Source organism: Elephas maximus, chromosome 5, assembly GCF_024166365.1.
Source record: "Elephas maximus indicus isolate mEleMax1 chromosome 5, mEleMax1 primary haplotype, whole genome shotgun sequence".
Lineage (NCBI taxonomy): Eukaryota > Metazoa > Chordata > Mammalia > Proboscidea > Elephantidae > Elephas > Elephas maximus.
Genome location: NC_064823.1, coordinates 66,594,834 through 66,617,449, shown reverse-complemented (window position 1 = coordinate 66,617,449; position 22,616 = coordinate 66,594,834). Strand labels below are relative to the sequence as shown.

At 39.4% G+C, this 22,616-nt stretch overlaps 1 protein-coding gene across 7 annotated transcripts in view; it reads right to left on the bottom strand.

Annotated features, from left to right (window-relative positions):
* FAM13A (family with sequence similarity 13 member A) overlaps positions 1-22,616 on the bottom strand; it is a 339,988-nt gene that overhangs the window by 22,807 nt on the left and 294,565 nt on the right. For all 7 annotated transcript variants that reach the window (XM_049885727.1, XM_049885728.1, XM_049885729.1 and 4 more), the window contains 6 exons: positions 20,840-20,987; positions 13,286-13,499; positions 12,606-12,744; positions 11,581-11,662; positions 10,494-10,714; positions 9,770-9,853 (listed from right to left, as the gene is read on the bottom strand). In XM_049885727.1, coding sequence (XP_049741684.1) covers positions 9,770-9,853; positions 10,494-10,714; positions 11,581-11,662; positions 12,606-12,744; positions 13,286-13,499; positions 20,840-20,987 — 888 coding nt within the window. The remainder of the gene's footprint in view (positions 1-9,769; positions 9,854-10,493; positions 10,715-11,580; positions 11,663-12,605; positions 12,745-13,285; positions 13,500-20,839; positions 20,988-22,616) is intronic.

Sequence of the window (22,616 nt, the reverse complement as noted above, 5' to 3'; positions counted from 1 at the left end):
CTGTTATTCAAATATATGCACCAACCACTAAGGCCAAAGATGAAGAAACTGAAGATGTTTACCAACAGTTGGAAACAAAGAAGAAGAATCGGTAGTTGGAAGATATGGCCTTGGTGATAGAAATGATGCCAGAGATCGCATGACAGAATTTTGCAAGACCAGCAACTTCTTCATTGCAAATACCTTTTTCCCACAACATAAATGGGGACTATACACGTGGATCTCGCCAGATGGAATACACATGAATCAAATCGACTACACCTGTGTGAAGAGATGATGGAAAAGCTCAATATCATCAGTCAGAACAAGGGCAGGGGCTGACTGCAGAACAGACTATCAATTGCTCATATGCAAGTTAAAGATGAAACTGAAGAAAATTAGAATAAGTCAAGGAGAGCCAAAGTATGACCTTGAGTATATCCCACCTCAATTTAGAGACCATCTCAAGAATAGATTTAATGCGTTGGACACTAATGACTGAAGAACAGATGGGCTGTGGAATGATATCAAGGACATCATACATGAAGAAAGCAAAAGGTCATTAAAAAGACAGGAAAGAAAGAAAAAACCAAAATGGATGTCAGAAGAAGCTTGGAAACTTGTTCTTGCACATTGAGTAGCTAAAGTGAAAGGAAGAAACGATGAAGTAAAAGAACTGAACAGAAGATTTCAAAGGGTGGATTGAGAAGACAAAGTAAACTATTATAACGACATGTGCAAAGACCTGGAGATGGAAAACTAAAAGGGAAGAACATGCTCTGCATTTCTTAAGCTGAAAGAATTGAAGAAAAAATTAAAACTTCTAGTCACAATACTAAAGGATTCTATGGGAAAATACTAAATGACCCAGGAAGCATCAAAAGAAGATAGAAGGAATACATAGAGATAAAAATCAGAATCATGGAATACTAGAGCTAGAAGAGCCTTATTTTTTAGATGCTAAAACTAAGCACTGTAGAGGGCAATGATCTGCCCAAAGCAACAGAGCTGGGTTAAGAACCCAGGTCTCCTGTCATGAAGTCGAGTGGGCTGCTAATAGAGTGTCATGATATAGTGCTAATACAGTGTCATTACCCTCTAAGTAGGGTTTGATGAAGATGTCTCCTTAATATAAAGAATTTTGCCTTCCAAGGTGAAACATTTGCCTTTACTGATTTTACAACGCTCTCTGGTTATGAAGGAACCCTGGTAGAACAGTGGTTAAGAGCCTGGCTACCAATCAAAAGCTCGGCAGTTTGAAGCTGCTCCTTGGAAGCCCTACGGGGCAGCTCTACTCTGTCCTATAGAGTTGCTATGAGTTGGCATTGACTCGACGGCAACAGGTTTGATTTGGTTTTTGTGGTTATGAACAGTTGCACAGATGTACAACTTTGTGAGAAACGGTGGTATAGACAGACAAGATACTACACTGCCTCAAAATCTTAATAAAACAAAAACTAGTTCGAGTCTGTATATGGAAGGATACCGCTGAGTCATAAAACTGCTAGAAGGAAAAGACAAAATGGGATGGATTCTTATAACTGTTGTATTCTTGACCCATGCCCTGAGAAAACAGCAACTCTATCTTCTTTATTATCAGGTTATAACGGTAGGCTGTCTGTGACAAGATCAGATAATCCAAAATAGCAGACAACCAAACTACAGTATTTATGTATGGCTTTAGAATTTATATTTGAACATGACTATGTTTACTGTCTTATTAGTTTCTAAGGTTTTAAAACACATGAATAAATGCCAGTGAGGAAGAGACTCAAAAAGAACCCAGAGGCTCTCATTAAGGGGCCTTTCTTTCCTCCTCTACATTTACTATCAAGGGGTTCTATTTAAAGAAGACAATGCAGTAAGCTGCAGTTATTTGTTTTATTTCTCTCTGTGATAAGACCTTTTGATGAGACTCTTAAGTGTTGAAAAGAACACGATTTAATAATAACAGAGAATTACGTCCCAGTGTCTAAATGAGTGTTTTTGTTTTTTATACACACGCCAATCTGTCATAGAGTGCCCTGTTAAAGTAAACAGCCTTGTTAAAAAATGTATGACTAGAAGCGGCAGGTAACTGCTCTGGCCTGTGATCTTAAAAGCATCTGTTTAAATCAGAATATGGAGACTCGGCAAAAACCCAGGAGCTCTGAATAATCGCTTTTCTGAAAAATTGGGGTTTGCAATTATAGGTTAGTTCTGGAGGCACTTATTTTTCTTCTTAGAAAAACTATTGCCCAAATGCTATTTAGAGTCCAGGGTCCATGGTAACACCATACATCTAAGAATTAAAAGGTCTCTTTTGGGTTTTCAGCTGGCCAGATATCAAGTGAACTCTGCTTTTCCTGAGGAGGTTGGTCCACCATGTTCCAGAGACAGGCAGAGAGCCTGGCCTGGGACCAGGAATAAAAGACACTCAGCCTTCTTATTGCTCTATGAGATGCTGGAATCTGGAGTCAAAAAGATGTTCTTTCTTCATCTGAAAGAATGATGAAAGAAAAAGGAGTAATAAGGCAGGGTTAAGCCATGAGTTGCAGTCTACTTGATGGCAACTGGTTTGGAGTGAGTCCCTGGGTAGTGCAAATGGTTAATGTGCTTGTCTGCTTAAAAAAAGGTTGAAGGTTTGAGTCCACCCAGAGGTATCTCAGAAGAAAGGCCTGGTGATGTACTTCTGAAAAATTAGCCATTGAAAACCCTATGGAGCATAGTTCTACTCTGACACACATGGGGTTGCTATGAGTCAGAATTGAGTTCACAGCAACTGGTAGTGGTAAGAACTAGTATTTCATATTCCTAATGATAAGAGTGCTAAAAAAGGTACATTCTTTCTCCTGACTCAGTCATTTAATAAGAAGTAAGCCTCAGAGAGCAGAACATATAATTGTAACAGAAGTAAAAACTATCATTTACAGTGCAGCTCTCCACAGCCACCCGCCCCACCCTCTGTGTGCCAGACACCCAAGTTTTGAAACCTTGGGAACTAACAAGACAGAAAACATAGCCATGTGCAAATTCTAAAGCTACATCTAAATACTATCCTTGATTATCTGCTATTTTTTTTCTGATTTTATTATTTTTTTCATTTTTATTGTGCTTTAAGTGAAAGTTTACAAATCAAGTCAGTCTCTCACAAACTTATATACACCTTGCTACATACTCCCAATTGCTCTCCCCCTAATGAGACGGCCCGCTCCCTCCCTCCACTCTCTTTTCGTGCCCATTTCGCTAGCTTCTAATCCCCTCTACCCTCTCATCTCCCTTTTCTGCTGTTTTGGATTATCTGATCTTTGCACAATCTACTGTTACTACTAGATAATAAGGAAGATAGAGTTGTTTTTCTCAGGGCACGGGCCAAGAATGCAACAGTTATAAGAATCACCCCATTTTGTCTTCTCCTTCTAGCAGTTTTATGACTCAGAGGTACCCTTCAACACAAACACAAACTCAAACTCAAATATATATATATACACACACATATGTTGTAAGGTGTTGTCAAGTCAGCCTGAAACTGGTGACCCCATGTACAGTGGAATGAAATGCTGTCTGATCCTGTGTCATCCCCATAGTGGAATGCAGATTGGACCATTGGGATCTACAGGTTTTCACTGGCTGATTTTTGGAAATAGATTGCCAGGCCCTTCTTTTTAGTCCATTTTAGTCTGGAAGCTCAGTTGAAGCTGTTTAGCTATCGTAGCAACATGTAAGCCTCCAATGACAGATGGGTGGTGGCTGCATATGAGATGCATTGGCTGGAATTGAAAATTGGTCTCCTACATGGAAGGTGAGAATTCTACCACTGAACCACCAACCACTATATATTAACCCATTGCTGCTGAGTTGATTCTGGGTAGAACTACCCCATATGGTCTCACAGGCTGTAATCCTTACAGAAACAGACTGCCATATCTTTCTCTGCAGCTGGTAGGTTCAACCCGCCGACCTTTTGTTTAGCAGCTGAGCATTTAACCATTGCACTACCAGGCTCCTTAGCAATATTATGATTGAAAGAGAAAACAATGAAGTTGTCAAAGATTTCATTTTATCTGAATCCACAATCAACATCCACGGAAACGGGAACCAAGAAATTAAGCGATGTATTGCATGAGGGGAAAGCTTGACAATGAATAAGGAAGATGGAAGAAGAATTGATGTCTTTGAATTATGGTGTTAGTGAAGAATAATGAATATACCTTGGGCTGCTAGAAGAATGAACAAATTCGTCTTGGAAGAAATACAGCCAGAATATTCCACAGAAGCAAGGATGGTGAGACTTCATCTCACGTACTTTGAACATGTTACCAGAAGGGTCCAGTCCCTGGAGAAGGACATCATGCTTGGTAAAGTAGGGGATAAGTGAAAAAGAGGAAGACCCTCAATAAGATGGACTGACAAGTGGCTCCAACAACAGGCTCAAACATAGCAATAATTGTGAGGATGGCGCAGGATTGGGCAGTGTTTCACTTTGTTGTACATAAGGTCACTATGAGTCGGAAGTGACTCGACAGCATCTAACAATAACAACAATTGCACTGGGTAAATCTGCTGCGAAAGAGCTCATTAAACTGTTAAAAAGCAAAGATGTCACTCTGAGGACTAAAGTGCACCTGACTCAAGCCATGGTATTTTCAATTGTTTCATACTCATGTGAAAGCTGGGCAATGAGTAAGACCAGGGAAGAATTGATGCATTTGGATTATGGTGTTCGTGAAGAATATTGAATATATCATGGACTACTAGAAGAACAAACAAATTTGTTTTGGAAGAAGTACAGCCAGAATGCTCCTTAGATGAGAGGATGGCTAGACTTCGTCTCACATACTTTGGACATGTTATTGGAGGGACCAGTCCCTGGAGAAGGACATTAGGCTTGGTAAACTAGAGGGTCAGCGAAAAAGAGAAAGACCCTTTATGAGATAGACTGACACAGTGGCTGTAACAATGGGCTCAAACAAACCAACAATTGTGAGGATGGTGCAGGACTGGGCAGCGTTTCATTCTGTTGTAGACAGGGTCGCTATGAGTCGGAACCAACTCGACAGCACCTAACAACAACATTATATATAATGTGTGTGTATATGTATTTGTATATGTATATGTCGTTGTTGCTGTTAGCATCACCCATGGTGGACAGGTTTCAGCGGAGTTTCCAGACTAAGACAGACTAGGAAGAAGGACCTGGTGATCTACTTCTAAAAAAATTGGTCAGTAAAAATTTTTTGAATACCAGTGGTACATTGTATGATACAGTGCCGGAAGATAAGCCCCTCAGGCTGGAAGGCACTTAAAATACAACTGGGGAAGAGCTGCCTCCACAAAGTAGAGTCGACCTTAATGACACGGATGGAGTAAAGCTTTCGAGATGTTCATTTGCTGTTTTGGCACAACTCAAAATGAGAAGAGAAGAAACAGCTCCAAATATCCATTAATAATCAGATCGTGGAATATAAGAAGTATGAATTCAGGAAAATTGGAAGTTGTCAAAAATGAAATGTGTGTGGATACTGTCATTTAATTTCCATGACAACTTACAAAAGGCATCTATAATATAGATAAAACACTGAGACTTCAAGACAGTTTGGGTTGCTCAAGTAGTCCAAATCATGGCTTGTCTTTTTAGTGCTGGGCTGTGCATCTACGTCTGCCAATTGTAAGGTTCATGGTATCTGTACACTGCCATAGTCCAGACAGAATGAGAGAACCTGTGCCCAGCTCAGAGCAACAAATACTGCAGCCCACAAACCACTGAACTGGCAGTCATGCTAAGTCTATCCATGGAGCCCTGATGGTGCAATGGTAAGAGCTGTGACTGCTAACCAAAAGGTTGGCTGTTTGAATCTACCAGCAGCTCCTTAGAAACCCTGTGAGGCAGTTCTACTCTGTCCTATATGGTCGCTATGAGTCAGAATCAACTTGACAGCAATGGATTTGGTTTCTAAGTCTATCCTGAAAGCAGCTGTGAGCTCTTCTCACACCTGGTTAACTGGAGATCTCATGCAAGGAAGTCCTTCAAGGGAACTGTCTGTGCCATAACCTGGATCCGCACATTGAAAAGAAGAAAATTTAAAGAAAGAAAACATGCAACTCTTGCCACCTCCATTGAGGCCTGCCTTGTGGTCATGAGGAGATCTCTACTTAGAGGCTGTGAGCCTACAGTGCAGGAGGGGTTTCTCCCTGTTAAAGTGGCTCAGCTCCACCTCTACAAGTTCTGACTACTCCAGTAGAGAAGGACAAAGTTTCACAACATATTTGAGCTCCAGTGCATTTACTATTTGGTTCAATGCCTTTACAAAATCCAAAACAAAACTTGGCTGAAACATGAACATTATCCCAGAGTGTCGGTATTTTTCCACTGCAGGGACAGGCCAGCAAAATCAATCATCATCAGCTCCAACTCTTTTTTTTTTTAATTTAAAACTGAGGTCAGAACCAAAATGCCACGGAGGATGCGTTTTCAGGTAGTTATTGGGCACATGCTATGTGTCAGGTCATATGCTGGATGATGAGAGTTAGATTCACCTTTAGGTGAACAAAACCGAGATCCCTGTCCTCACAGACCTTACAGTCTAGTGCATTGTTCCAGAAGCTTCTTTATCTAAGAGCCTATTTTTGATGAAAAGACTATAGCCACTCCATAGGTATGGTTGAGGCAGGAAAAAGACTTAAGCTTTCTGGCTGTATGAAAAGCCAGCTGTAAACCTAAACCTCAAGCTTCCTTAAACCTGTTCTTAAGGCCTTGTCTTCTTGGGTTCTTGACAACATTCCTGAATAAGAGGTTCTAAGAGTAACCAGCAAGAAAGATATCTGATTACAAGTTCCTCAAGGAAGAGCAGAAGCCTGTGTACTGTCTCTCCTACAGCTAACAATAAACATCCAATAAATGCTTACTGAATAACAAATTACCTTATATGCTTCCTGTTGTTATGAAAAAGCAAAGCCATATTTTGGATTCCTCACCCTTTTAGTTCTGAATGGCAACTGAAACTTCATTATGAACAAATATTGGTTGTAATTGCATTGCAGAGGGATTGAATTTTAGAGCAGATCATTTTATAGATAAGCAAACTGAAGGCCAGAGCAGCTGGATGACAGCTAATGGGGGAGACCTGGGGACAGAGCAGTCTCCTGACTCCAGTGCTCTGTGCACAGACTCATACCCTCTCTACCTTTTCTCCCCTGGAAACTGTGACACTAATGACTAATGACTAAATTCTAGTTCCAAACTAACTTTTCTTTGGAACACAATTAAATTCAGTATCTACTACTGAGTGGAAACCTCTTCATTATTGGCTAAGACATCAGAAAGCTTAGTTATGGTGAAAATATATAGTAATCTATCTTTGACAGAGTCAAAGTCCATTCAATGGGAAAGACACAGTCTCCTTAACAAACGGTGCTAGCAAAACTGGATATCCATTTGCAGAAAAATGAAACAGGATCCATATCTCACAGCATACACAAAAACTAATTCAAAATGGATCACATGCCTAAATGTTAAAGTTTCTGGAAGTTAAAGTTTCTGGAAGATGACATAGGGACAAAGCTAGACGTCCTAATTTTTGGCATAAATATACTATCAAACACAACTTAAATGCATGAACAACAGAAGTTAACTAGATAACTGGGACCTCCTAAAAATTAAATACTTATGTTCATCAAAAAGACCTTACCAAAAGAGTAAAAAGTGAACTTACAGGCTGGGAAAAAAATTTTGGTGATGACATATCTCTCAAGGGTCTAATCTCTAAAATATATAAAAACTTCAACAACTCAACAACAAAACAACAGACAATCCAATCCAAAAATGGGCAAAGGAATGAACAGACTTCATCAAAGAAGGCATTCAGGCTGCTAGTAAACTCATGAAAAGATGCTCATTATCATTAGCCATTAGACAAATGCAAATCAAAACCACAAGATACAATCTTACCCTTAAAAAATGGCATTGATCAAAACAAATAACAACAAAAACAGTAAACAACAAATACTAGTGAGGTTGTGGGAAGACTGGAACTCTTACACACTGCTGGTGGTACTGTAAAATGGTACAACCACCATGGAAAATGGCATGGTACTTTCTCAAAAAGCTAGAAATAGAAATACCTTATGATCCAGCAATCCCACTCCTAGGTATATATCCTAGAGATATAAGAGCAGTGACAGGAATAGGCATATGTACACCCATGTTCATTGCAGCAGTATTCACAATAGCAAAAAGATGCAAACAACCTAAATGCCTATCAATGGATGAATGGATAAACAAATTGTGGTACATACATACAATGGAATACCACCAACGATAAAGAATAATAATGAGTATTATAACATCTTATAACATTGATGAATCTGGAGGACATTACGCTGAGTGAAATAAGTCAAACACAAAAGGACAAATATTGCACGATACCTATTCTTTTATAAAAAGTCAAGAATAGGTATACGCACAGAAAGCAATGCTTTTTGATGGTTACTGAGGGTGGGATGGGGAAGAAGGGGGAATCACTTATTAGATAGGAGGCGTATGTTAATTCTGGTGATGGGAAAGGCAATACACAATACGGGGGTTGTTAGCACAACTTGACCAAGGTACATGAAGACACTGAGAGGTACACAAGAATAAGGGATAATTTATGGTAAATTCTGTAACATATACAACTTTGCAACAACAGCAATAACAAGAAAAAAATATGTGGGTGGTTACATAGGTAGATATGTATGCTATATGTGCATGGGAAAGCATATGGGGGTACATGTGTGTATATATAGATATATTTGTGGGCATATGTATACACGTTTGTATGTGCTGCATATATATTCATATATACAAGACAGCACAAAGAGGGCACAGTTATGGATACTTCCTAAACATATTCAAACACTTTGTGGGATTGATTTACTGGGTTTGAAGGATCAGGACCAAAGTCTCATGGGACAACTAGGTCAATCAGTATAATTTAGTTCATAAAGACAATGTTCTAAGTTCTAGTTTGATGAGTAGTGTATGGGGTCTTAAAAGCCATCTAAGATGCAATTACGGTATTGGTTACTCCCTGTCTGGAGCAAAGCGGAGTCATGGAAACCAAATACTCAAGGAAGAAATTAGTCCACAGGACTAACGGCCCATGTGAACCACAGCCTCTTCTAGGTTGAGAGCAGAAGATCTAGATGGTGCCTGGCTACCAATACCGACCGTTATGACCAGGGACACAATAGAAGATTCTTGTTAGAATGGGAGAAAAATGTAGAACAAAACTCAAATTCATAAAAAAGACCAAGCTTACTGGACTAATTAGAGACTAGAGGAACCTCTGAGACTATCACCCTCAGACACCCTTTTAATCTGGAACTAAAGCCATTCCAGGAGGTCACCTTTCAGTCAAATAATAGACTGGCCTATAACATAAACAATAACATCCGTGAGGAATGTGCTCCTTTAATCAGTCAACTATACAAGAGCAAACAGCCAATATTTATCCAAGAGTTGTGAAGGCAAGGAGGGGCGGGGAAACTGGATGGAGGGAATGGGGTGGGTGGGGTGGAAATGGTGAGTGCTGACACATTGCAGGGACGGTATCCAATGTCATGGAACAATATGCGTATGAACTGTTGAATGAAATCTAATTTGCTGTGTAAACTTTCACCTAAAAGACAATATTAAAAAATATAGATAGTAATCTCCTTTATTCTAAAGTAAACATTAGGGAACCCCATTCACAAGATACTGAACATAGAAGATCCATTTCTAAAGCCAGAAAATTTACTGCCAATCAGAAAATCCAACACATTTACATACCGGCCGTCCATGAATGCTTTCATAATACAACAGCGCTTTCTGGAGAGCCACTTTCTCATTAGCAATCTGGTCTTTGGTCATATCCTGTAAAAACACCAGGACACAGAAATGAAAGAGGAGAAAGCACCTGTTAATATTCCAGCTTTGTTATTCAAAGGAATTTACTAAAGAAAGGTTAAAAAGAATTCTCATATAACAGCTCTCTCCATTTATATCAAAAGCTCGCTGAGGAATTAGCTATTGCTGCCTCTTGCTCAAAATATGGACAGCGTAGCAGATCCTCATTAATTACCTGCATCTCCCACGCAGCAACAAAGGCATGCTGGATAATGAGGTAAGCAAGGCTGCAACGCACATGGGGCTTAGGTTAATGGCCCAGGTAATGACTACAGTGTTGAGTTACTCAGTCCCAAAGGTTTCTCTGTAATCCTTCTACCTCAGAGACTCACCAAAACATCTATTAAACAAGTCCATTCTGCAGTATGGAGAATAGTTTTCTGCTTTCAATTTGCAGTCAAAAACCAAAGTACCCACAGTCAAAAGACTCTGAAGCTGTTTGATCTACTTCTCTAGGCATCTAAGAGTGCTGGGTTCAGGGTGTGGGAAGTTTCAAAGGTATCAGTGCTTCACCCTCCCCTTTGGGATTCATGTGGCATGGCCTAAGTGTCTACCATATTGGTTTAGGATCAGCGGTCAGCTTGGGTCCTTCACAGGCTCACCACACCTTAATGTCCTCTGGACGGCTGGTTTCTGCCCGCTTCTCCTGAAGCTTTCTCTGGATGGATTCCAGCGTGGCTTCAGCACTAGGCTTGATTGCTTTTTCTACCAGTTCTTGCTTCTTCTCCTCATCTTTCTCAAGCTGGGAACCGAAACTCTTGGGGAGTGTGTTGCTCCGCTGCCGCATCCTGGGGGTAAGGTCCTCTTCAGATATCTTCAGTTTTGACTCTAGGTAAAAAGATTTGGGGGTAGAGATATATGAGAATTGATGTCTGCTAAACCCTAACTGTTTTCCTGTGGTGTCAATAATTGCTTAGCCTCACCCGTCTCTTCTTTTTCAGAGAGTATCTAATTATAATATTAGTGGAAATTCTCTGGGTATTACATAAAACCTGAGATAATGATAATATCTTCTTGGACTTATCTGGTGTGTTTCCCTAACTCTAACTCCTGAGAAAGCTTTAGTTATTTTAGCATCCATCCTTGAGCCACACTAACCTGTTTGCTGTTCTCAGAATGTGACAGGTGTCTTCCTATGCTTGTTCCCTTAGTCTTTAAAGGTATTTATGAATCAGCTGCCCAACTTCTGGCCAACTTTCCCTGTATGACTTATATACCTTATTTTTAAATTATGTTCACTTTGGATTCTACTTAGTTGTTTCTATGATTCTATCCCCTAAAAGACAGCAAGCTCTTTGAGGGACAGGGACCAAGCAGTTTTTGGAATTTTCTCTGTATCTCTATGTCTTCTCCTCTTCTAACACCAAGCAAATGGAGCCTTGGATTAAACAGGTATTTAGGAAGTACTGAGTTGAAACCATCATCCTTCTGTTAGTGATTTAGGGAACTGTAGAGATGCTGTAGAATTTTCATCTTACTTGATCTGAGTTACCCTGCAACTGAGACCAGGGGAAGGCATGGGCTGGGGTAGGTGGATGGTCACTCTGACAAGCTGAGAGCACTAAGAAGAATGTTAAAGGAATCCTTCTTTTCTGGAATATTTTAACAGTGGCCCTTGGTGTAGGGTGAGATGATGGATTTTGCACCTGGCTTACTGTAGAGAAACTGTGCCACAGGTCCAGAACTTTACCTACCTTTAAGCTGTTTCCGGAATCTGGCAAGGTCATTTGTCCATTTCAGGACCTCTGGATTGGCTGCTTTGTCACTGTGGGAAGGCTGAGAAAGGGAAGTCTAGAGTAAATATTTTGGAACTGGGGCAGGAAAGAGAAGTGTTTAATGATCATTTTCATTTTAAACAGGAGGAAAAAGTTGAGTCTCATCTATCTGAATAGAAATGAACCATGATTAATTAGAGCAAACTTCACACGTGTAATTCCAGTCCCAGGGTGGTAAAAACAGTTAAGTCCTTGACTACTAGCTGAAAGGTTGGCAGTTCAAACCCACCCAGAATCACCTCAGAAGACAGGCCTGGCAATTTACTTCCGAAAGGTGAGAGCCTTGAAAACCCTATGGAACAGTTCTACTCTGCACACATGGGGTTGCCATGAGTCAGAATTGACTGGATGGCAATTAACAAAAAACAACACTTCATAGCTAGCTAGTTTTGAAACTTTTAAAGAATTCCTCAGAGGCAAAATGCCGGGTTTTATAACCATGTTCTACTGTCAGGTTATCTGTGGAGTCTTTTTGATTATTTGTAGGGCTGAACTTGTAAAGCTAACTGAGTGGAAAGCAGAGGGATATGTTTTACACTGCAGTCACCATGAAAAACGTCTTTCTGCCACTCTTCTAAGGATAGAGCTGAAGGTAGCATGAGGTCAGTACTAACGACATTTTAGAAGAAGATAATCTTAATTAAGTTTTAACCAAACAGAAGGCTTTATTCAATGATCTTTCTCACTCTAGCTCACTGATAAATTTACATGGACTAAAACTTTCATTTTATTCATGAAGATTAACTCATAGAAGAAAAATGCTGATACATGTTTGGGATTTATCAGAGCTTACTACTCAATTTTTACTGCCTTTTTGTTTTGAAATTCCCAAGTGATTTCCCATACCCTGGCTGGTGACCTTTCATAATTTCTCTGTACTGTTGACACACCTGCGTGTCAGGGGAGAGGAGGGGGTGAGGAAAACTCTGTGAGGAAACACTTACTCTGTACTTCCTCTCTTCTTCAAATCTTTCTTCAAACTTTCTAATCTTCTTTTTAAGGCTCTGAATCCTCCGCGTGAGCTGAGCAGGTGTCAGGTCTTCTTGCTCATCATCGTAGGACCCCAGAGAGGAGCTCCGTCGCCTATGAGGGGCATGACTTGGGTCAGCTTCCCCATGAGCTGTCAATGCCTACTGACGTGGCTCTTGGGGATGTGGGATGCCATGTAGTAGGAAGGAGGGGAGTCAAAACGGTCTCCATCCTCTTGAATAAGAGAAAGTTGACTAATTTTTAAAATCTGAATTTTAAAACTTAAAATTAATTTTGTGACTTTGAACTCTGTATTTCCCACCCATTAAATAGAACTAGCCTTTTGTAGCTCACTATTTTTTTTTTATTACAATTAGCGAAGGTCTGATAGGGTGCTCTGAAATGTGTGCCACAAGACCTAAAAGTTATATTTGAGAGAGCCTTGGAAAGAGGTGCTAATGGAAATTCTATATATGATGTTGCTGTTAGGCCATAGTTCAGCGGAAAAACACCACCACAACCTGTCAAATAGGATAGAGAACGTTCCTCCACAGACTGACACTTAAATGAAAAAAAGAAATTCCTAGTCACAGCACCATTCCTACTCTTTCTAACATAGTGGGATCGTGCCTTTCAGGAACACGAAGGAACACACCTCATGAAAGAATGGGCATTTGGTGGAGACGGAGGCACTTCTGTGTCATCCAAGTACTGCCTACTCTGCCCATAAGCGTAGAACCGCGGAGAGAGCATGGGGTCGCTGTCTTCATCCAGAAGCTGACGAATCAGGCGCCCCGCCTGCGGGGAGAGGCGGGCTTCGTCAGAGTCTACGCTCTCCCGCTGCCATGTGGAGAAAGTAGGGACGGGTTCTGGAAAACAGTGGTGGTTAGAGGTCACAATTGCTCGTTAAAGCACAACTGTTTCCCAAGTTTTCTGAATGCTTTCAGAGGCTGCCCGTTGGTTTCTCATTTTAAATTTAAGGTCCAGGCTAGGGACACTATGCCTCAACGTAAATCACCAATATATCTGACAGTCATCATATATCTTTCTATCTTCGTTCTCATTTGCCCTCCAGGGAAAAGCTGCAAGGGCTGCCCTGAAGAATAGCCTTGAAAAAGGAGAGCTAAAAGTGTAAGCTTCCAACGCTTCCAACAGGGCTTTAACACAGACTTCTCCATGTGAGGCCACTACTGAAAAGAAAAGCAAGTGAGGCAGGGAAGGAGATATCACCACTACATCCTGCATTGAAATGACTAACGGATCAAGCTAAGAAATCGTATTAATCTTATGAGTGCCTATCTCTTTATGAGTTCGCAACTTCCGTTTAGGTCATTCTGTAAGCTGGTTTGCGTGCTTCTGCTTAGTGCCTTGGGATTAGCACATTTAAGATGCATGCTTTGAACTTGAAACTTCAGAAACTGCTCAACACTGTAGTCAAAGTAAGATGAGTCTATACATTAGTCAAAAAAAAAATTAAAAAGATAGCCTTACAAAGGACAAATCTGTACAAATTAGTTTAGACAAACTTTAAAGAATAAAACATACACGTCACAAAATTCTGATGTGTCATTTGGGGAGAGAAGAGGTGATATTTGCATTTACTACAAGATCCAATATATTCCTTTCCTCATAAAAACAAATAAAATTCTAGGTAACAGAATTTAATGATAGATCTCAAATGATATAGGGAATATGGTTTGTAATACCCTCTGCATAAAATAAACGTGCTTTACATTTACTTGTGGATGGTCACGATTTATGCCAGATTGGAGTTTGGTCATGATCTTCAATTTTGGAACTCCTGGAGTCTGACTCATGAACAGTTGCTCCTTTAGCTATCAAACTATAAAACTTACAAAATTATCTGAGAATAAGTGCTTACTCAGCATTTTATGTAAAAAGACCTTATTACAATTGTAGACCATTAGAGCCAGGTGAAACTTGGTGATCATCTAATCTAGTGATTCTCAACCCTGGCTGTACATTAGAATCATGCAGGGGGATTTAAATAACTACAAATACACGGGTTCTCATCCCACCCAACTGAACAGTATTTATGTGAGGGCACAGATATGCCACCCTCCAACCTCTCCTCTGCCCCCACACACATAAACACACATTTTAAAAAGCTGCCCAGGTGATTTTAATGTGCAGCCAGGTTTGAGAACCACTATTCCAATCCAGTAGATTATAGATAAGGAAACTAAAACCCAAGAACGTTTAGAGATTTGTCTAAGAATAAACACCTAATCAATGACGACAGTTGGAACTGGAGACTAAATCTCCTGACTTCCATGTCAGTGCTTCAATTCAATGCTCCAAGAACTCCAACAACAACGACTGTGTACAGTTTCTGAAGATGCCCCAAGTGTCACAGGAGACATAAGCATATACATTGAAAAAGATTAAACTCATGTGGAATGAGGTCCATAGATTTTCAAATTTTAAAGAAAACTAAATTACCTGGGAACAAAGACAATGACATATTTGGAAAACTGAAAGCAGTGTTAAAAACAAATTCTTATCAATTGAGACTCCAAAATTAACGGAGAATGTTGGTAGATATATTTGGCCAAAGCTGGAGATGAACCAGCGTCTCATTATTTGTACTAACACTACTGGCCTGCTCCACTTAAGTAGCAGGTTTCAGATATGAGCAGCATGAAACTGCAAACATAAAACTGGTGCAAACATAGAGGAGTAAAAAATGGTTTGAGAGATGAAGGAAAGGAAGGGTAAAGAGAAAGTAATCCCTAGAAAAATAGAAAAATTAAAAAAAAAGTGCTAGGTTTCAGAAAATGGAACTAATAAACTGACCAGATTGCATCTTCTATTTCATATTTCCAAGGATAGCAGTAATTTTCTACAGGGACTAAAATTAATCAAGCCAGGACAGGAAAAGGGTTAAGATGGCTTAAACAGGGTGGCACATGAGCAAAACAACCAGGGGGATGGGCAAGAAGGTTTACTGAGGACAGAGGGCATCAGGAAAACAAAGTCTGATGTTGATATTGGCATACGGCTGTGCTGGCTAGTTTGACATTTTTATTCATCAAAAACTCATTTGACAAGGTGTTACTTTAGTCCAGAAGCTCTTTGTCTAGCAGAATATCTCTTAAAAATGTCACAATTAATCTCTAATTCAAGTTTTTAATCATGTGGTTTCTGTGTACAAAAAATTTTGCAAAAAGAATATGTTTGCGTGCCTGTGCCCATGAAGCAAATACAAATTATAATCTTGAATTAACTAAGGAACTAATTATGGTAATGTGATGCTTTGTGGCTGACACGGGGCCATCTGTAGGTTTTCCTTTCTGTTAACATAGCTGTATTTTTGTATTTTCTTGGCCAAGCGCTTCACTAACAGAAAGACCAAATGCATTGTGTTCCTAGTGTCACCACTGGTATACATGAAGTGCACGGCTGAATAAATTGTAGATAATGGGTGGCATTTTCTCATAAGGAGGCCTGGTGGTGCAGTGGTTAAGAGCTCAGCTGCTAGCCAAAAAGTCAGCAGTTCGAATCTACCACCCACTCCTTGGAAACCCTATGGAGCAATTCTACTCAGTCCTATAGGGTCGCTATGAGTTGGAATCAACTCAATGGCAACAAGTTTGGGTTTTTTTTGGTTATTTTCTCTTAAAGCATACTTAAAAATGAGAGATGTAAAGCCATCATTAATTTCAACTTTACCAAAATAAAAAGGAATCTGCATGTAGAAGAGAAGCGAAAGGTTTCTCTCCTATGCAACATGACATGCTTATATGATTTCTCCCTTTTTTTCTTTTTATTCTATACAGTCTTGCAATTGAAGGCTTAATCCAAGAGTTATAAAATTGTATGCAATACATAGTTCAATATAACTAAAGAACCAATAAAATCAACTCCCTGCCAGTTTTAGTTTGAAATGATCTAATATCACAAGCCTATCTCATGTTTTGGCACTTGACTAGAAAAACAAGAACAAAACAAGAACTATAGGACACGTGACAGTATGTCCTAGTGCATTACCTGTAAAGAGAGCCAGTTTTTGTATTCACTGTATTCAGTGTATCCACTGACCACTCCCAATTGCTGGTTTGGGAAATATTTTCTATTTTAACCAGTAATTCTAGAGCAATGCAACAGACGAGGATATTGTAAGAAAATTATTCAAAGGGACAAGAGAAAAGGTTTGAATGTTCAAAATGAATTTTCATCTAAAAGCACCATATATCTAGACCAGAATTCCAGTACAGCGATTTTGATTTTAGCCCCGTGTCTTGTGACAAATAATTCTGTGTATACGTATGGCATGTATTCCTATTAAAAATTAATCCACCCAGGTCATTTGACATCACAGCAGGTCAGAAACAACAGATAAAACCTGTATGCTTGCTACCTAATAAGAAAGAATAGGTCCCAGGGGAGTTCCAATTCACACACTATATACACGTGGAAATAAAAGAAAATCACGGTAGGGAGAGGGCAGTAACTCTGCGTAATGCTAATGTGCTCATTGGGACTTAGCTATCCTCTATTTAGCTGGTTGTGTCTGTTTACTGCACAAAATTGGCTACTCCGATGATTTATTTCTAAGAAATCTGCAGAAAATTAAGACAGCTGATGTTTTCCACATTTCATTTCCAACTATATATTATTTAGAGCCATTACTACTTGACATGATGTCATAACCATCTTTCAAGGAGGCCACTCAGGAGTGCTAGGAGGTATTTGCACATCCGGAAAGAAAGATGTAAGCCCCATGGGGGAGGGTCTTTACTGGGGAGAAAAACTGGGGAAGCTTTTTTATAAAAATTTCCTTAGCGCTCCAAAATTTAACCTCAGAACCTATTAAATTGTTCAAGTAGTCCTGCAAACTATCAGAGTTTAGAAGGAATCTTAGCAGTCAGCTTTATCAATCGACAATCTAATCCTTAAATTTCATATATCAGCTTTGCCTCATTTGCAAATTTAATAAGCAGGCCCTCAATAGCTTCATTTAAATCATTAATAAATACGTAGAACAGGATAGGGCTGAGGACCTTATCTAATGACAACATCCTCTTTAGAGCTGACTTTGATCCATTTATCTGCACATTTAAGTGCAGCTGCTCAATCAGTTACTAATTCATTCCCCTACCTGACCATCTTCTATCCCTTCCACATCTCTGACAAGCCTATCAAGTCAATGTCAAAGGCCCAGCTCAGGTCTTTTCAGATACACCATTTCCCTAATATAGAGTCTGGTAACACCATCAAAGAAAGAAGGGAGCTTGGTGTGAATCGATTGTTGTTGTCAGGTGCCCCTGAGTTCATTTTCAAATCATAGTGACCACCCCATGTCATAGAGCAGAACTGCCCCACAGAGTTTTCTAGCCTATAATCTTCACGAGAGCACATTGCCAGGTCTTTTTTTCCATGGAGCCGCTGGATTGGTTTGATCTGCCAACCTTCCGATTAGCAGCTGAGTGCTTAACCATTGCGTACCTTGCGGATTGATTCAAAACTCAAGCCTAAGTGTTGAGTCAATTCTGACTCACTGCGATCCTACAGGACAGAGGGAAATTGTTCCATGGGGTTTCCAAGGCTGTGATCTTTAGAGAAACCGACTGCCACATCTTTCTCTCTCAGAGCGGCTGGTGGGTTTGAACCACCAACCTTTTGGTTAGCAGCTGAACTCTTAACCACTGTACTACCAAGGCTCCTTGTGAATTGATTAGTCCTTAGTAAATCCATGGAGCCTCAATAGACAGGCCTGGTGATCTGCTTCTGAAAGGCCATAGTCTTGAAAACCCTATGGAGCAGTTCTATTCTGTATACACGGGGTCACCATGAGTCAGAATCGACTCAACGGCAACCAACAACAATAAAATCTGTGGAGGACCTAGTAATTACTGATTCCTCTTCTGTGTGTTCAAAGCCACCCAACATTACTAGGTGGAGTTGGGCCTTGGTTTTAAAGAAGGCAAACTTAGGCTGATTTCTCCTGAAACTATACTTGGAAATATTTTATGGAAGATAACAACCACCACCAATCACATAGTACCCACTATATACCAGGCACTGCACTGAGCACTTTATAGGATACTAGCTCATTTAATCCTCATAACAAATTTACTGTTATGTCTATTATCTACTGCTGTTATCCCTATTTAAAGATGGGAAAATTGAGGCAGAAACTGAGAGTAAGGTTTATTAACTTGTCCACAAAGCTGGTAAGTAGCAGAGCCAGAACTGGAATCCAGAGAGTCTGGTTCTTAACCACTATGTTCCACTGCCCAGAATGCTACATCTCTGGCATTGCAAAAACATAACTTGGAAAGTGAAAATAAATATATAATAAAAAATGGCAACTGGGAGCAGGAACCAAATGATCAAAACAGATCTTGAAATGCATCCATGTAGATTTTTTAGCTATGCAAGTTCATTGACAAATGCAAATGTAGTAACTGGCAAAAAAAAAAAAAAGTCAAAGCAAGCTACTTTATAAATTATATGAATAATACAATTCATATTTCCAAAGCTATTGATATGCAATGTTTTTTTCTCCTAATAAACTTTTTTATTCCATCTACTTTCCCAATACAAAATAAAATTGTTGGTTTCTTGATATTAATTATTTATCTGGGAGGACATTCTTTACATTGAGTAATAAAATTGTTTTAAGGAGACTGTAAATTGACTTCTGATTCTCTAGAGAGAATTTTTCAGCTTTATATTAGCCTCTTTAAGTGTACTGGAAGAAACTATAAATTTATCATAAGCCAAAATAAAAATAATTAAACTGAGCTCATTTCAGGAGGAGGAAGAATTTACCCCAGGCTTTACTATATATAATGTGGGTAACATACATCTGACTAAAAAAGTCTTCATTTTTATCTAGAGCTTTATGTTAATTAATTATATGGGTATCTAACAACAACTTCATATTTTTGAAACCCAATTATAGCATTTATTTTGGTTACTGTTTTTTTCTTTTATCTGGGTAACAGTGACAACTGTGGGTCTTTTCTAGCTGTTTTGTTTTTAATGTATGATAAATGACTGACAACAAACGTGATTATTTCAAAGTGCACAAAACAAGAACACAAAAGACCAACCCAGGAATGTATCAGTCAAATTAAAAATAAACAAAAACCATACTTTCTTTGCACAATGGATTGTGAGAAGGGAAGATCTGACAAGATTTCAGATAGACTGCTTAATTATATGAAGAGAGCTTGAACACATTTCTTAAACTGCAAGGAAGGAGAACTAGAATAAAAAACTGTTCTCACTCACTAACGCCCTGTATGTGAGGTGCACAATGGAGTTACTTTTTTTCATCTTGTGGTCTTTTTAGCTCACTTGTGGTTCCTCATCTAAGATCATTAACATAACCAGTACTCTAGTTAAAAAAAAAAGGGAGGGATATAAGACAAGGAAAAACTCAGGAGCTGATAAGGAATAATATTTAATAGTTGTGATTCTCTGCTAGTCACTGTGTTAAGTCATGCTAACGTACTGAAATCAGGAACACAATTTCTCTCTCTTTGTAGCCTTCAAATGTACATACTGTCTGTCACACACAAACTGCATGGCAGTCTGTAGAGGCAGATTGGCATTTATTTTGGATATGCATCAATATACACGTTTGGATGCAGACACATGGATAATGAAAGCACAAGCAGCTTGATGACTGCTTCCTGACATACAGTTTCAACAAGATAAGGACACCTTTTTTTTCTTCAACGGTATATTTACAACGTTTTCACCAAGAATCTCTAGAAAAAATCTAAAGCACTGTATCATAGGTTTTCAAATAAGAAGCACTTTTATTCCATGTTCTCTGTGATAAACAAATCCCTAATGCTTGCTAAACTGGATTAAAAAAAAAAAATCATCCAGTTCCATAACTCTGCTTGGTACTACTAGAAGGGAAACACACACACACCCATTAGCATTCCCAGTGAGTAAAAAAGAAAAAAAAAAAAAAAAGGACTACAAGGTAAAGCTTTGATAACAGACAAGCATTATTTTCTTTCCGAGATTGCAATTATTATTGGCAGTATTTTACATGACACATTCCTATATCAGGTAAAAGATTTTTGGCGATTTAGAACTAGTTACTTCTGCAAGCATAGCACTCACTTTCCCCCACGTGTACGTGCCCTTAGATGCGTCTCATTTACGATTATTTATCTATGTTTTTGCAATATTAAATTATCCAAGTATCGGACGACCTTACCTTCCCAGCTCTTCTCATCACACAATGCAGTCAGGTCCAACTGGGGCACTTCGGAGACAAAGCTCTCCTGCTGGTCATCAGTGTCTTGATTCCTCTGCAGCTTGGCGTCAGGTATGCTGGGATGCTCCTGAATCTTCATTGTGGAGCTCTGCAATAACAGTACAATGTCCCCAGATCTCCACTGCTCACCAAAACCCAAAAATGTCTACAGCAATTCTACTCCTGGACAAAACCTCCCAAGCCACAGCTGCTGATGCACCCAGCACAGAAATCAAAACCATGGCTTGATGTCCCCTGGATACTAGCTGGGCACTTGCATGCAAAAAGCGACTCTCCATCTGCTTTCTTTTAACTTCTCTGAGAAAGACAAGATGATTTCCTCAGGCTGCTCTTCCTGATAACTGCGGCCAGCTGACAGTCTTGATTATTATAGATTGGGGCAAGAAATAAGGGAAAGGAGTTTGTGTTGTTTCCTTAAAGGAGTATGGCTTTCCACGCTGTAAACAACAATAACACAAACCGATACTGCTGTTGCTAAGGCGGCAGTAGCAACATGGTGCCTTTCCCACGCAGGCAGACTTGGTTGCCCCTTAGGTAAACAGTCCTGCAAGGCGGCAAGCACAGGCAGTGTGTGTGCACGCTGCTCTCCCGCCAGCCCTGCAGGCTTAGATCAATTCAGTGGGGCTAGCTGCACATTCTCAGGTTGCCTGGGGTTGTTTTCTTGCTGAGTGTGGGGAGAACAGACTATTTATGGAGGAGCTCGAGGTATTAAAGCATTGTTGCGCAAATTCAAACAGAAGAGGGGTTTGGCATCTCATCTCAGCTAGCAGTAAGAAGCGGGGACTCTGGAAATGAGCCAAAATTACACAGAAAGCATGACTTTTTTTTTTTTTTTCAGTGAAAAGCTCAGAGCTGGCAAGTCGGTGATGCGTAATTTATATCTTACAAATATCCAACTGTCACTTGCTTTCCTACTATTCATCTACTCTGAATATTCATTAAATACTCAGCTACCCTTAGCTTTGCTCACTGGCTCCACCTATATCAGGCTGGAACATCTGGGGGATGGGAGAACCCTCCCCCATAGGCTGATATTTTATTTAAGCAATTTTATGTGTTTTTTTTTTTAAAGAAAGCTTTGAAATGAATTCTATTACACTGAAAATCAATTTTTTTTTTAACCTTGATCTTTTGGCATCTTGTAAGCCCAACCGTTGTCACTTTTTCCTCTCACAAAATTATAAACAAGAGTGTTTACCAAAGTGTTTATATTTCTCAAGTACCACAGCTCTGTACAGAAGATTTTCTTTGAGAATAACTGGAAATCTATTCTAACAAATGTATTATCATTAAATGAAAAAACTAAAAACATCTGGAAATCAGTTTCACTAACATATGAGAAATGGCCTTATGCTGAAAATAAAACACTACTTAAGACTTCTAGCTACTTTTAACAGCTATCCAACCCATTTTGATATCATCAAGGGACTATACAAGGCTTTTACTAATATATTTCCATGAAATGACGCAAGAGGACCAGTTCCTTCCTTCTTCACTTTTGGGATAAAATGAAATACCATTAATCGGTTCATGATGAGCTACTAAAGTTAGATGGTAATGCCAAGTAAATCTGGAGCTTTAAAATGACTTTAAAAATGCTGTTTGTCTATTTGAAAAAAAAAAAAAAAGATTATGCATTTATGTCACAAAAATTATTTGTCCCTTCAGCTGAATCCTAAGTGGGTTAGGATTGAACAGCCAAATCTGGTGCTCAGTT